The 15,474-nt window shown below is 44.5% G+C and overlaps 2 protein-coding genes across 9 annotated transcripts in view; one reads left to right on the top strand and one right to left on the bottom strand.

The window, feature by feature from the left end:
- LOC139578717 (SH3-containing GRB2-like protein 3-interacting protein 1) overlaps window positions 1–5,946 on the top strand; it is a 105,741-nt gene extending 99,795 nt beyond the window's left edge. For all 8 annotated transcript variants that reach the window (XM_071406675.1, XM_071406681.1, XM_071406678.1 and 5 more), the window contains 2 exons: window positions 2,538–2,702; window positions 2,896–5,946. In XM_071406675.1, the coding sequence (XP_071262776.1) occupies window positions 2,538–2,702; window positions 2,896–2,918 (188 nt within the window). In that variant the 3' untranslated portion in view covers window positions 2,919–5,946. The remainder of the gene's footprint in view (window positions 1–2,537; window positions 2,703–2,895) is intronic.
- Window positions 5,947–6,981: 1,035 nt separating this feature from the next.
- LOC139577849 (relaxin-like) lies at window positions 6,982–8,981 on the bottom strand. Its single transcript, XM_071405002.1, has 2 exons — window positions 8,646–8,981; window positions 6,982–7,755 (listed from the first exon to the last, which is right to left on the bottom strand). The coding sequence occupies exons 1-2, from the start codon at window positions 8,821–8,823 to the stop codon at window positions 7,598–7,600; spliced, it is 336 nt and encodes a 111-aa protein (XP_071261103.1). The 5' UTR covers window positions 8,824–8,981; the 3' UTR covers window positions 6,982–7,597.
- Between the last annotated feature and the right edge of the window lie 6,493 nt (window positions 8,982–15,474).

Here is a 15,474-nt window from a genome sequence, read left to right as displayed (position 1 = left end):
CGATTGCCATCGATTAGGTCTACATTAATTGATGCGTGTTGCTGACAAATGTACCGTTTTGTAGCCTGAACAGTCGGGACACCTGAAATGGGGCTGAAACTACCCCGGGAAAAAACTGGATTGTCACCATTACACACCTAGTCAATTTACTAGACTAGGCTACAATGTGTATGACCATGAACTTCTAATAGGGCTACCGGTAGCCAGTGATGTAGTGGTAAAAAAAAAAAAAAGTGGGTAAACTGTGATTAACGGTCGTGGTGAAAAAAAGTAACGTTTCCTACACTTTTAATGCGTTTTTCTGAAAAAGGTGGTTAAACGGCATTTACTCGTTTACCCTCCACTCGGCTTACACCACTGCTGGCAGCCTAATCTCTCAGCCGAGGCAATTTTACACACATGAACACACGCAGAACAGGTGGCCTACATTCAATATAACACATGAGTTGAATCAAAACACGTTGACACCCTAGTTCATGAGTTGTCCATAATTCCTGAGTTAATGCTTGGAGTCTTCTCAGATGGTGTGACATAAAACACTACCTGTCTTTCCTTACATGAATGACATTTATGACAGCGTTATTTGTAATTATTAAGCTTTTGACAATTTAATTAGAACATTTCACCTAAACCCTGTAAGATTCCTGGATCTTGGGGAGATCTGAAAATGCACTGTAAGTGTTACTATGCCAACGTAACGTTTCATTATGTTAAACCGTGAAAACAGTTCTCATGGGCACACAAATCCCAAATAATGTAGGCCTATGCCATTGCAAAATCGAGAGGGGGAAAAGAATCGAGAGGAATAACGTTGTTCCTCTTCTAACTGAAGGAGTCACCTTATAGGCCTACTGTCATTAACGTATACCCTACTTCAGGGTTTCCCCAAGGGCTGCACATTTTGTTTTTTGCCCTAACACGACACAGCTGATTCAAACGATCAAAGCTTGATGATTAGTTGATTATTTGAATCAGCTGTGTAGTGCTAGGGAAAAAACAAAACATTGGTGTCCCGAGAACAGTGTTTAGGAAACCCTGGCCTACTTGTTGGATGGAATGGATGCGCATTGGTGTCTAGCTGTAGGCTTGTTGTCTAGTGACATTGTTGACCATCAGCTGATCCGGGGGGATCAGCCTGAAAAACAAAGCAATGAGCTCTCTAAATAGCTGACTGACAAAACAAACAATGAGGAGGCATAGGCTATTTTTATCAAGGACACGTGGCAAACAAATGGCGAAAATTAGGAAGTACGGAGGAAAATCTATACGTAAAGGAGCTCAGCTGAGGCTAAAATTCCACACTACTGAGTGGACAACGCTGCCACATATAAATAAACGGTTTGAACCATGACATAGAGGTGGGGGTGTTCGTTTCATTTGGAAGCTTTTATTTTCATATTTACCACCTTAAAACATATTTAACACTACATTTGAAACAAATAGGAGAATGCATTTAGGGGAGCTAACCTCATTCAGGGGAGCTGAGCCTCCCCTGGCTCTCTCGTAATTTGCACCTTGCGTAAGCGTCTATTGGCACACCTGTGCATCAATTTAAGTAACATAATACACAAATCCCCATCAAATTCCATCAGTTTAAGCTAGAGATATCTGTAGTGGAAGGTGGCTGAGCTACTACTATACAGGGGTGTTTGCCAGATCATGAGACATCCTGAAAATAAATCTGTCTTCTCACGAAAAAGTCTGTAGCATCCGAACCGTTTAGGCTACAAACGAATATGACTCTCGCGAACACAATGGTGTTCTCTGTTTTGCTTTACGACCCCCACAAGTGTCACGGGACTCGTATGAAGGTAACTCATACAAATGAATGGGAGTATTGGAGATAGTTTTGTGCCCCAAAAAATAAGGGGTCCAAAAAAACAAAATTTTTCCTGAGCTTTATTATATCTCCTAGATATAGGACAGACACTTCAAAACCTTAATCCATATGATTTATTTGTTAACTCTTTTCTTTTTTGTTAGTAAAGGCCAAATACAATATTTGATAACATTTTTGTTATATATATTTTTGGGGGGGATACCTAAAGGGGCCCTAAAATTCTAAATCAAATAGCAAATGATCCACGGTATGACCATCTCAAAACAATTCCATATGTTAGTGAAGTAGAACCCCCCCCCCCCCATGGCTTAGACTTGTAGAGGTCCAGAGATGGATACATTATTTTGAATGTCATTATCTATGTATGACCTTATAGAATTACTGTATGACATGCAGTTTCCCCATTTACATGAACTCACTGAGGCTGAGCTCACTGATGCCCCCTTCAGGCAGGAGAGGGTTCCACACACAGTCGATCAGCTAATAGAAAAGGAACAGACAACCTACAGTCATGATATGCTACTGTGTGCTGTGGAGTTGCACTTGTGTGTTTGACATGTCTGTGCATATAATAACAATAAAGCATTGTATTTGTCTCCCAAACTCAAAGTGCTACAACTCCTAGCATACTGATGAAGACATTTGTTTTTTATGGCTGTCATGTTGAGCCGGTGTCCCTCTCGCTGTGCGTCCCCAGGCGTTGGCTCATTGTTGGCACGGTTCCAGCTGTCGGAGGGTCCCAGTAAGCCCTCTTCCCTGGCGGTCCAGTTCACCAGTGAGGGCAGCACTCTGTCAGGCTGTGATATAGAGCTGGCAGGGCCCGGGTACCGCTTCTCACTCGTCAAGAAGAGGTTCGCAGCAGGTGAGAGACCCTGTCCTAAACAATGGAATAGTAGTATCACTGAATCACCAACTCGAATACGTGTGTTCATTTGTCATACTACGCTGTTGTAATACAATATTAACATGCAATATGTTTTGGTTTCGCTACTTCGTTTCTGTTCGCACAAAAGCATTCGAACGTATAGTAATCTAAGCATGTTTGTCATTTTCAGGAAAATACTTGGCAGACAACTGATACTCCACCCTACTACTGCACAACACTACTGAACAAATACACTGAACGGCGTCATCTCAATGGACTTCTACTGAGTAATGGAAACCTACAACACCACCACCTCCCTACAGACAGACAGACAGACAGACAGACAGACAGACAGACAGACAGACAGACAGACAGACAGACAGACAGACAGACAGACAGACAGACAGACAGACACTCCTTTCTAAACCCGCGAGATAGACAGGCCCAGGCCACACAGCCTACTGTACCCAGCAGTATTGTATAACTTGCATTTAGCGTTGTGGACAGTTTTAAAGGTGTAATTATTGTATTTGTAAAAATGTATTCATTTCAGAACATCTGTATTGCTGCAGTTATAGACACCCATCCCAGGTTTACCCTCTCTAAAGCTACATGCCTCTGTCTCCCTCCCCTCTCCAAGAGGTGGTGTTGTTTAACCCTTAACGCAGCTGCCTAGCTAATCAACCGCAACGCAACCAGAAACCCACGGTTTCAATGGTGAACGAAACACTATTTATTTTTGACGCATTAACAAAGATGTTATGCTAAGAGAGGATGAGGATGCATGAAAAAGAAGACTGCTTGGTTGTGTCATTGCGTGAACTATAGATGAATAGGCGCACCATGATGTGAGAGGTTTCGCTCTCGCCAAAATCTTTTCAAAATAAGCCCAGTGTGTTTCTATGGGCTTTTTTTTGGACTTAAGCTTTGTCGCCTGCCTTTGGGACAACGACACCCAATGTTAGGGCGGAGACCTGAGCATCTCGTCATAATATACAGATCTCTGGCTTAACAGAGGGGCTAGTTCTTCCTCATGCTGCCTCTCGCATGCCTGTGATTCGACACAGTTAGAGCTACCATAGAATTCTGGGTAATGGAGTTTTTATACTGTTGGCTTTAAAAGTTGATTTGTTAGCATGCCCTCTACACAGGCACAACAGGGTCAAAGGACATTGTTTATTTTGATGATGTAATTCACCACCACACTCCTCCTCTCCCTTCTTTGAATGCACTGATTTAATACCCGGTTGAAACATTTACTCTCATAATTCTCATAAGTCCTGAGTAGTTGGGCAGCTGCAACAATAAGTCAATTCCTGGTTGCAATATAAAACAAATATAAGACGTTTCCCTTTAGAAAAACCTGTACAAAGTGTCATTTTGAATTGATAATATATATATCTTAAAGGGCGTTTTGGTGTTTTCCGTGTATTGTCAAATAGCCTTTGTTGTTCCTGAGACAGCAGTGGCAGACTTACTTCAGAGTACATTACAGCATTCTATTTTTATTTATTGATGATAATGATTTATTGTATAAAGTATGTGATTCTGTATATGAATATAATTTGATGGTATCACAATTTAGAATCCTTAAAGGTATACATATTTGAATGATCTTTTTTGTTATGTGTGTAGTTGGGTAACCTGTGTACAGTATAATGTATAAGGTATAATTTTGGAATTTATTTGAGATAATTTTTTTAACTCAAGTGCAACAGACAATTTGAGCTATATATGGGCATTGGGTGGGAGGGGGTATAAATGACAAGAAAAAAACTAGATGAATAACTACCTGGATGCGTACGTCATGCTTTATGAAAGTTATAACCATGGATCGTCAGTCAGCTTTTGACCATTTTAGGCCCTATTTCCATTCACCGCGATGTGTTCCTACCTACCTGAAACCCCCTGAATGGATATTATTCTGCATCAAACAGCATGAACACTCCCCTTCAGATCAAACCAACCAGCGCTTGAATCCATGGCTTTATTTTGCATAATGGTAACGGTCTCTGTGAGATGACATGGTGACGAGGTTTTTGGAGGGAGGTTAGATGACCAAAACGCTTTTTGTATTTATGCGTGTACTCCAGACAGTCCTCTATAAGAGTGAGAAATGAGCTGAATATTATTAAAACTGACAAAAAAAAATCTTGTTTCGTTTGAAGAGCACTGCTGATAATGTTATAAACTCCCTGAATGCTCTGATATTCAACATAGAGAACAAAAAATGTGTGTGACGACATTTAACTTAAGACGTCTCCTCGTGTAGGCATCGCAAGTATGTCAAAAAAATAATATCTGTGCTTCATGAAGCTACATGGCACCATTGATATGCCTGTCATAGAAGTGCCATAGAAGTGTCTTAGAGGGTGTTGCGCTGTGATTACATGTTGATTGCATGTTGTCTGAACATAAAGTAGGCATTTCTATGTAAGGCATTAATGAATGGTGTGGTGCGGGCTCTCTGTATAGCAGTTTAGGAACAAGGGTTCAAGCGAAGTTTTCCGGCATGGATAATATAATGTACATCTACATACAGTTGCGGTATAGTCCTGAAGTGAAGTGCTCCAACCAACGCTATGACCTGTTTTGTTAAATGTGAGAACTGAAGACCAGAGCAGGGAGTGTCTCTGTGTGGCTTGCTAAGCCAGACTGCTTTGGGTTCTGTACTCTTTCTTTATCAATCACCTGTGCAAGCTGTGTTTGTCCAGACGATGTGAAGAGGAACTGATGGGGAAACTGAGTTTGCTTCTTTCCAAAAAACCAATAAAAGTTATGAGCTGGACACACGTGTACGGAGCTCTCTTTTCTCTTTGCAACTCACAACGGAGGTGTTTTTCACCTCTCGAATGCAGTTTATTCGATATGTCCTCCACCCATATCGAGGTTGGCTGTAATTACGTCGTCTTTTAAGCCTTCCTGCGAATAAGCAGCGGTTTATGATTGTGCGCTATGAGGGATAATGTCAAACGGAGATGTTGCTGTCATATGATTAGCCTTGTAGTTTAATTCAATGTCCTGTATATATTTCTGTTTGCTTCGTTTATATTTCTATGGATATATTTGTTATTTCATCTATTTGTGTTATCCAATGCACAGGATACTGAATATGCAATTGTTTAATGTAATGTACCGTACTAATGAAATGTTATTAACGTATGCAGGATGACCTACTCTGCTATCAAGATTTTCAATCATTGTCAGTTTTCTTGGAAATAAAGTAGGTGTATCAATTATGTTTGCTGAATTTGTTTGCATTCTGTTATTTTGGCCCAATTCAGTATGGATTACAAATGATTTCCTTTCAATAACCTTAATGGTTGTGACTTGTCTAGGAAGAATTAGAGTTCTGCACTTCCTAATATTGAGTTGCACCCTCTTTTGCCCCCAGAACAGCCTCAATTCGTCGGGGCATGGACTCTAGAAGTTGTCGAAAGAGTTCCACAGGGATGCTGGCCTATGTTGACTTCAATGCTTCCCACCGTTGTGTTAAATTGGCTGGATGTCGTTTGGGTGGGGGACCATTCTCGATAGACACAGGAAACGGTTCAGCGTGAAAAACCCAGCAGCATTGCAGTTCTTGACGCACTCAAACCGGTGCGCCTGGCACCTACTACCATACCCAGTTCAAAATAACTTAAATATTTAGTTTTGCCCATTCACCCTCTGAATGGGACACATACACAATCCATGTCTCCGTTGTCTTCAGGCTTAAAAATCCTTCTTTAACCTGTCTCCTCCCCTTCATGTACACTGATTTAAAGTGGATTTAACCTGTGACATCAATAAGGGATCATAGCATCACCTGGTCAGTCTGTCATGGAAATGTTTTGTACATTCAGTGTATTTCCTCTGCCAAACATTCAGATCATCTTCTCCCAGAGGATGAAATGTGAGGTTACAAAAATGTCCTCCCTCTCAAATTCATAGACCGAGATAGTTTCAAGGACTGACCATCCATAATATCAACATTATAGTTCTAATAATGTTTTAAAGCTATACGTTTACTTTCTTTACAATCTTCCGTTTTGGATTCTCATGGGGTATGACAGTTGAACTATGTTCATGAGGCATAACAAAAAAATGATGTAGCAACCGCAGACTGTTCTTTTTAAGATAGATGGAGATGAGCTTATGACTAACAGCATGTAATGAAAGAATGCCGTGAGTCAAAAATGATCAAAGCGTTTCAATAATCCACAGTGAATTAAAGCTTCACACTGTTACTCACGTAACAGAGAAATAAAAGGATCACACTCCCATGCATGTCCAATATGTAAGAACATTTATTAGACTAGGGCTAGCAAGATATATGGTACGATCAGGACTAGTCTTCAAAAAGTTACGTGAAAGTCCCTGAATTCAGCGTTGGTTCTTAACTCTCTCATCATTGACACATTTAACAGAGGCTGGTTTCCATCCTGTGCATAAACCTCATGCGATACAAACTATGACAGGAGAAAGGTTCCTCTTTGTAATCCACACACACAGGCACGTCAAGTAAAAGTCCCCTCAACCACTACTATGCACTATATCTATGATGACAACTAGCTAAAAAGCTCTGTCTTTATTAAGCTCTGATTTCATACATCTATTTTTGATTGTTCTGTGCAATTATTGTGATTGGCTGAAACGGTTGAGGATATAATATAAAACCTCACATTCTTTTTTTTTCTCCTATGGATGCATTGGCTTTACCTCACCGGGTGAGCGGAGTTTGCACATTTTAGACCATTCCAATGTCGTATAGTGACACCGGGGCACAGGGTGAGATAAAACAAATGCACCCTATTTCTGTTTTTCGTGAATAAGGTAAGACAGGTTTGGATAGGAGGAGAGCAAGTCTGTTTAAGAGGGGGTGAGAAGTTAACCACAAAGACCCTCAGGTCTCAACAGAGATATGCGAGGTCACTCTTCTTGCAGCCCACTTTGCAGCACACGGTGGTCAGCATGTGGTTCAGGTTCAGGTCCCGTCTGCTGAACTCTGACCCCAGGCTGGCCTTCAGGTCCTCCAGGCTGCTCTGCTGCAGCTCCCCATTTGCCAAACCTGCACATGACATTGATCAATATCATTAATTATCACATAAAATAACATGTTATTACAGTCTAATATGAGTTCAGGTATTTCATACCATAACTCCATCTTGCTTTACAAAAACACCTATTCAAGAATGAAAGCAGTCAACTAAAATATGTTATCCAAGCCAAAAATATATTTTCTCTCTCACTGCTTGCTGATTGTCTGTGAGTGATATTTTATATGCAGTCTATGTTTAACAGTGTAATTGCTATACATGGTCCTGTCAAATGAGGAAACCCCTCAATTATTGTACAGGTCTTGCTGGTGCTATCTGTCTTGTCCAGAATCTGTTCCTCTAACTGGTTCTAATGAGCATGGCTAATATGCTAACTTGTTTAGCCTGCTACTGTCTGTCCAGTGGGAACATGCTGGCTGACCCTGATAGGATCAGCCTCACAATCAGATGAGGAGACCTGGGTTCCACTGGGTTTGAATGTTCCAGAGGACAGTACAGTGTAACAGACCTCCATGACCCAGCCAGAGGATCAACTTCCTGCCTTCCTGACTGCACACCCCACTGGAGCAGCGTCACTGTACATCACTGCAGACAGACCACATCACTGACTCACAGATACTTGTCTGGTCAATTTATGTAATTCTGTTAATCAAGTGGAACAACTCCTGGCGTAAAATGTCAGTGGTGTGAGTGGGAATCTTGAGTTTAAGTGACGATACTACATTAAATACGTTTAAAGAAGTGTAAGTAGGAGGATATGGATCAGAAATGGATAATCAGGTCTGTAAACCTAAGCATGTAAAAAAAAAAGGGGTAACATGGAAAAGTAGTCGGGAGGAAGAAGTGAAAAGTAACAGATTTAACAGAGGTTTAAAGTAGAAGGTAGAGATGGGTAACTCACCCTCCAGTTGCTCCGGTTCGTTGAGAAGCCGTCTCCAGCGGGAGCCTCCACAGGTGTAGACGACGGCCCTGAGAAACTCTCTGCCACACATCTTCACTAAGCTCACCTCCGCCCTCACCTGGCTCAACCCCACTGCCACACACAGCAGCAGGGGCAGAATTACTGGCAACACACGCATCACGGCTGGCTGGATTGATATCTGTGGGTCACTGTGAGGGTGTGTGTATCTGTGTTCGCCCGCACACGGATTGTATCTCTGGTCTACTTCGTTCTCTTATTTCTTCTTGTCTCTGTGTTTCTCTCTTGCTGAGGCGATAACACAGTGGATTGATCTCTGGACCAAGGCGTGCACTTCCTCCTATATATACCATCCTCCTTTCAGCTCATCAGTGCCCCCCTCCCATCTCCAATCCCTTCCCCACCTCATCCACACTATCTCTCTTTCCTCGCCCCCACCCTGCATGGTCTCTTCCAGTCAAATTATTTTATGTTTCCGGTCATGTCCACCATCACCAATTGTGATCTGACTGAGAGTGAGTCCCATCAGGTAATCAGTTCTTTACTGCCCCAATCTACAATCAGATTACCTGTCCAGAGGGGCGGAGGGTGCTCTCTCTACCTCTCCACTTTAACGAGTTGATTGCAGTGACCTTCCCTTTAAAGCACAGCTAATTCAGTCACATGTTGGGATAACCCCCAGCCAAACAGATGGCTCATGTGTTTATAGTGTTTTTGTCAGACATTTAACCTTCCCATAACAGAAGTTAAATGTCCCAAACTGAAGGGAAAGTGTAAATGCTGTTCTAGTTTTAGTGTTCTATTATGTGAAATTACATCATGGCATGACATTAGTGGTTCCCTCAAGGGTAGTTTCCTCGTTAGTTGACAGAAAATTCGCCCCTGATATTCTTTGAATGAATAGATGTACAGTCGCTAGGGAGTCTTCACACCCCTTGCACGGTATACATATTTTTATGTCTTCAAATGTTTATCTCAAAAGGGAATACTTTAAAAAAAAATGTTTTAAATGTACCGATCTACACAACCTACTCCACATTTTCAAAGTGAAATAAATGTTATAGAAAATGTTCCTATTTAACTACAAACAACAAAACAAAAGATGTCTTGATTGCATGTCTTCCCACCCCAGAGTTAATACTTGTTGGAAGCACCTTTGGCAGCGATAACAGCTGTGAATCATTTTGAAAAATAACTCTTAAGGCAACATTTATATATATAAAAAATATATATATTACTCAAGCTCAGAAAATTTGGTTGGGAGTCATTGATAGACAGCACTAACCTTGTCTCTGATTTTCAGGAATGATACTGGACAATTCAGAAAACACTCAACGCCTATTGTAAATCCATTCTGATGTGTCTTTGGCAAAAATGGTGTAATTGTCTCATTGACAAATACAACTCTATCCCAAGGTTAGGTATTAAGAAGACACACACACACACACACACACACACACACACACACACACACACACACACACACACACACACACACACACACACACACACACACACACACACACACACACTGTTCCATGTATATAGAGACATTAAACACTGGACTGTTTCTTTCATTCTGTTTTTCACACTGTGTATTCATATACTGTATACATCACATACCTCATTCTAAAAATCTACTACTGTACTGTACATATCATTCTTAGTATATATTTTTGGTGTACAAACGCATGGATTGCATGTGGATTACTGACAGCGTGTTATATGGGTTGTTGACGGCATTCCCAGCTAACAATTCTAGGGAGAGAGAACATTTTTGTAATGTTACCCTTAATGTTCCCCAGATGTTTGTGTCCAGTTTTCCGTTAATTATGGAACCATTCTATGTATGTTAGCATAAATCTCCTGGGAACCTATTTAGCAATTTTTTGGGTTAGAGTTAGGAGAACATTCCCTAAATGTCAAGCAGAACTTACCCAGAACGTTGTTGCCGTGTTCTCTGAATTATAATATATTAATATTGCAAGATTGCAAGAACATTCCTATGTCCAGTTTTCTGAGCGTTAGGAGAATATTCGATCAAAGTCCCACCAAACATACAAAGAACATGGTCGCCAATGTTCTCAGAATATATTATATTAAAGTTATAGACACGTTTCATGGGAACGTGTCTATACATTTGATTTGATTTGATTTGCATGACCATTTCTGTGTATCTGTTACCTGATGGTCCCAATGAATCGTCCACCCCCCCCCCAAAAAAACAATTTATATAAAAAATAATGGTTTCATTACACCTTGTTACCATTCCCAAGCCCATCAAGGACCTGATTGGTGAACCACTGATAGCTCTTTGTCTGTTGGCAAGGGACAAAGTGTTTTCAACTTACATATTTGACTCATGATTACAGTGTGCATGTTCATTTATACAGTAATTATTATTCAACAGTCCTCACTTGGGAATTGAACTAACAACCTCTTGGTCCACCGCATATTTGTTACGAATCCCGCCGAGGATGGTGCCTCTTCCCGTTCGGGCGGCGCTCGGCGGTCGTCGTCTCCGGTCTACTAGCTGCCACCGATCCCCTTTTCTGTTTTCCTTTGAGTTGGTCTAATTTGTTTCACCTGTGGTGTGTTTAGGTTAGGGGTTATTTAAACCCAGTTTGCCCGCTGACTTTTGTGCGGGCTTGTTTTTCTGTTTCGTGTTGGTGGTGTTCAGTAGTGGATTTCTAGGATACATTTTTCCTTGGACAGTATTCTTTACGCGCCCAGTGTTTTGTGTGGCGTCGCCGTATTGTGTGTTATTTTCTATTAAGGAAATAAACATCCACTTGTAGAAGATATTCCTGCTCTCTGCACCTGACTCTTTTATTCCACCACTGGAAGTGTTACAGAAGCCCGCACCACGTAATGGAGTCAGCAGAGGCAGCAACCACCCCTCTTCCATCGATGGAGGAGCGTGTCCTTCATCACACCGCCGTTCTCCATCGGATAGGGTCGGCGATGGACATGATGATGGAGAGGATGGAACGATGGGAGAGGAGTGGTATCCCGACATCTACGCCAGCTCCTTCCCAGACGGCGCAACCTTCTCCATCAACGTCGGCATCTGGTTCAGGCGCATTGCGTCTCGCGCTCCCAAGGGAGTACGACGGAGCGGTGGCTGGGTGCCAGGGGTTTTTGCTCCAGTTGGAGCTCTACTTGGCCACCGTTCATCCGACTCCCTCTGGAGAGGAGAGTGTTAGCCTCCTCATCTCCTGTCTGACGGGTAGAGCCCTGGAATGGGCAAATGCGGTCTGGAACGGCCCAGACTCGGTTCGAGACCACTACCCAGAGTTCACCCGCCGCTTTCGGGCCGTATTTGACCACCCTCAGGAGGGCCGAGCGGTGGGTGAGCGACTGTTCCACCTCAGACAGGAGACGAGGAGTGCGCAAGACTTCGCCTTGGAGTTCCGGACCTTGGCTGCTGGTGCGGGGTGGAATGACAGGGCCCTGATGGACCATTATCGATGTAGCCTTCGGGAGGACGTCCGTCGGGAGCTAGCTTGTCGAGACACTACACTCTCTCTCGATGAGTTAATTGACATGTCTATACGACTGGACAACCTGCTAGCTGCCCGCGGGCGTTCAGAGGGGGTCCTGTCAGTTCCACCTCCCAGCCCTCCCGCTTCAACTCCGATGGAGTTGGGAGGGGCTGCATCTAGGGGGGCCGGAGGAGGTGGCTTCTCTTGCACCTATTGTGGCAGGAGAGGACACACTTCAGACCGGTGTTGGAGAAGCGCCTCTGGGAGTAGAGATGGCAGGCGGAATACTTCTCGGTCACCTCAGGTGAGTAGGCACAAGACTCACCCAGAGCTTCCTGTCGGTCACATGTTTTTGGTTATTTTTTTCCCTGCGTTTTTCCCTTCTCTCCAGCATAAGGCGCTAGTAGACTCAGGCGCAGCTGGGAGTTTTATGGATCGCGGTCTAGCCCGTAAGTTGGGTATTCCGTTGGTACAGATAGACCCTCCTTTCCCTGTGCACTCCTTAGATAGCCGACCGCTAGGGTCAGGGCTGATCAGGGAGGCCACGATTCCGCTGGACATGGTAACGCAGGGGGATCATAGGGAGCAGATTAGTTTCTACCTTATTGATTCACCTGGGTTTCCGGTGGTGTTGGGGGTTCCTTGGCTAGCCATTCACAATCCCCTCATTTCCTGGAGACAGGGAGCTCTTCAGGGGTGGTCAGAGGAGTGTTCAGGTAGGTGTGTGGGAGTTTCCATCGGTGCCACCTCGGTGGAGAGTCCAGACCAGGTTTCCACTGTGCGCATTCCCCCAGAATATGCCGATTTGGCTATCGCTTTTAGTAAGAAGAAAGCGACCAAATTACCACCTCATCGACGGTGGGATTGCGTGATAAACCTCCAGGAGAACGCTGCACTTCCCAGGAGTCATGTGTACCCCTTGTCACAGGAGGAGACGTTGGCTATGGAGACATATGTCACGGAAGCTCTGAGACAGGGGTTCATTCGGCCCTCCATGTCACCCGTCTCCTCGAGTTTCTTTTTTGTGAGAAAGAAGGAGGGAGGTCTGCGTCCGTGCATTGATTATCGAGGTCTAAATTCAATCACAGTGGGATTTAGTTATCCGCTACCTCTCATCGCTACGGCGGTGGAATCATTCCACGGAGCACGTTTCTTCACAAAACTGGATCTCAGGAGTGCGTATAATCTGGTGCGTATTCGGGGAGGAGACGAGTGGAAAACAGCGTTTAGTACCACATCAGGCCACTATGAGTACCTCGTCATGCCGTATGGGTTAAAGAATGCTCCAGCCGTTTTCCAATCCTTTGTAGATGAGATTCTCAGGGACATGCACGGGCAGGGTGTGGTAGTGTATATTGATGACATCTTGATCTATTCTGCTACACGCGCCGCGCATGTCTCCCTGGTGCGCAGGGTCCTTGGGAGGCTGCTGGAGCATGACCTATACGTCAAGGCTGAGAAATGTGTGTTCTCCAAACAAGCCGTTTCCTTCCTGGGTTATCGCATTTCCACCTCAGGGGTGGTGATGGAGAGTGATCGCGTTAACGCCGTGCGTAATTGGCCGACTCCAACCACGGTAAAGGAGGATATCGTATCTGATCGAGGTCCCCAGTTCACGTCCCGGGTATGGAGGGCGTTTATGGAGCGTCTGGGGGTCTCGGTCAGCCTCACCTCTGGGTATCACCCCGAAAGTAATGGGCAGGTGGAAAGAGTGAACCAGGAGGTGGGTAGGTTTCTGAGGTCGTACTGCCAGGACCGGCCAGGAGAATGGGCGAGGTACGTCCCGTGGGCGGAGTTGGCCCAGAACTCACTCCGCCACTCATCAACGAACATGTCGCCCTTCGAGTGTGTACTGGGGTACCAGCCGGTCCTGGCTCCGTGGCATCAGAGCCAGACTGAAGCTCCTGCGGTGGAGGAGTGGGTACAGCGCTCTAGAGAGACCTGGCGAGCGGTCCAGGACTCTCTCAAGCAGGCCAGTGAACGGCAGAAGAGGAGCGCTGACCGCCACCGCAGTGAGGCCCCTGTGTTCGCACCAGGGGACAGGGTCTGGCTCTCGGCCCGAAACCTGCCCCTCCGCCTGCCCTGCCGGAAGCTGGGGCCGCAGTGTGTGGGGCCATTTAAAGTCCTGAGGAGGATAAACGAGGTGTGTTATAGGTTACAACTTCCCTCTTATTATCGTATTAACCCCTCGTTTCATGTGTCTCTCCTCAGGCCGGTGGTAGCTGGTCCCCTGCAGGAAGGTGAGGTACCGGAGGTCCCTCCTCCCCCTCTTGACATCGAGGGGTCCCCGGCGTATAGGATACGAGCCATTCTGGACTCAAGACGCCGGGTGAGGGGCCTGCAGTACCTCGTGGACTGGGAGGGGTACGGTCCGGAGGAGAGATGCTGGGTACCGGTGGGGGACATTTTGGATCCGTCCCTCTTGAGGGACTTTCACCGCCTCCATCCGGAGCACCCTGCTCCTCGCCCTCCGGGTCGTCCTCGAGGCCGGAGTCGGCGCGCTGCGGGAGCCGCGCGTCGGGAGGGGGGTACTGTTACGAATCCCGCCGAGGATGGTGCCTCTTCCCGTTCGGGCGGCGCTCGGCGGTCGTCGTCTCCGGTCTACTAGCTGCCACCGATCCCCTTTTCTGTTTTCCTTTGAGTTGGTCTAATTTGTTTCACCTGTGGTGTGTTTAGGTTAGGGGTTATTTAAACCCAGTTTGCCCGCTGACTTTTGTGCGGGCTTGTTTTTCTGTTTCGTGTTGGTGGTGTTCAGTAGTGGATTTCTAGGATACATTTTTCCTTGGACAGTATTCTTTACGCGCCCAGTGTTTTGTGTGGCGTCGCCGTATTGTGTGTTATTTTCTATTAAGGAAATAAACATCCACTTGTAGAAGATATTCCTGCTCTCTGCACCTGACTCTTTTATTCCACCACTGGAAGTGTTACAATATTGATCTTTCTGCTGCATGTCTGTGTCAGTTATCAGTTAATCTGACTATTCTCTCATCATTGATTTGATTCACTTATTTCAGCAATTTAAGTGCTGAACAACCATGATTTGTGTATGTTTGGTGGGACGTTGATGGAATATTCTCCTAACTCACCGAAAACTCGACACATGAATGTTCTTGCAACGTTCCCATGACATGTGTATCGAACATTCATATCTGATAACGTGGTAACCATGTTCTTGGTAAGTTCTTTTTGACATTAACGGAATGGTCTCTTGGAAACGTACCTTGCACATCACAGGGAAATTCCTATGTAAACGTTTGTTAATGACCTAATGAGACTCTTCAGGGAATGTTCTCTAAAGCCGTGGGAACGTTTGTTGTTAGCTGGGT

This window comes from Salvelinus alpinus, chromosome 6 (assembly GCF_045679555.1).
Source record: "Salvelinus alpinus chromosome 6, SLU_Salpinus.1, whole genome shotgun sequence".
Lineage (NCBI taxonomy): Eukaryota > Metazoa > Chordata > Actinopteri > Salmoniformes > Salmonidae > Salvelinus > Salvelinus alpinus.
Note: the sequence above shows the minus strand (reverse complement) of the source record. Positions and strands in the feature narration are given on the sequence as shown.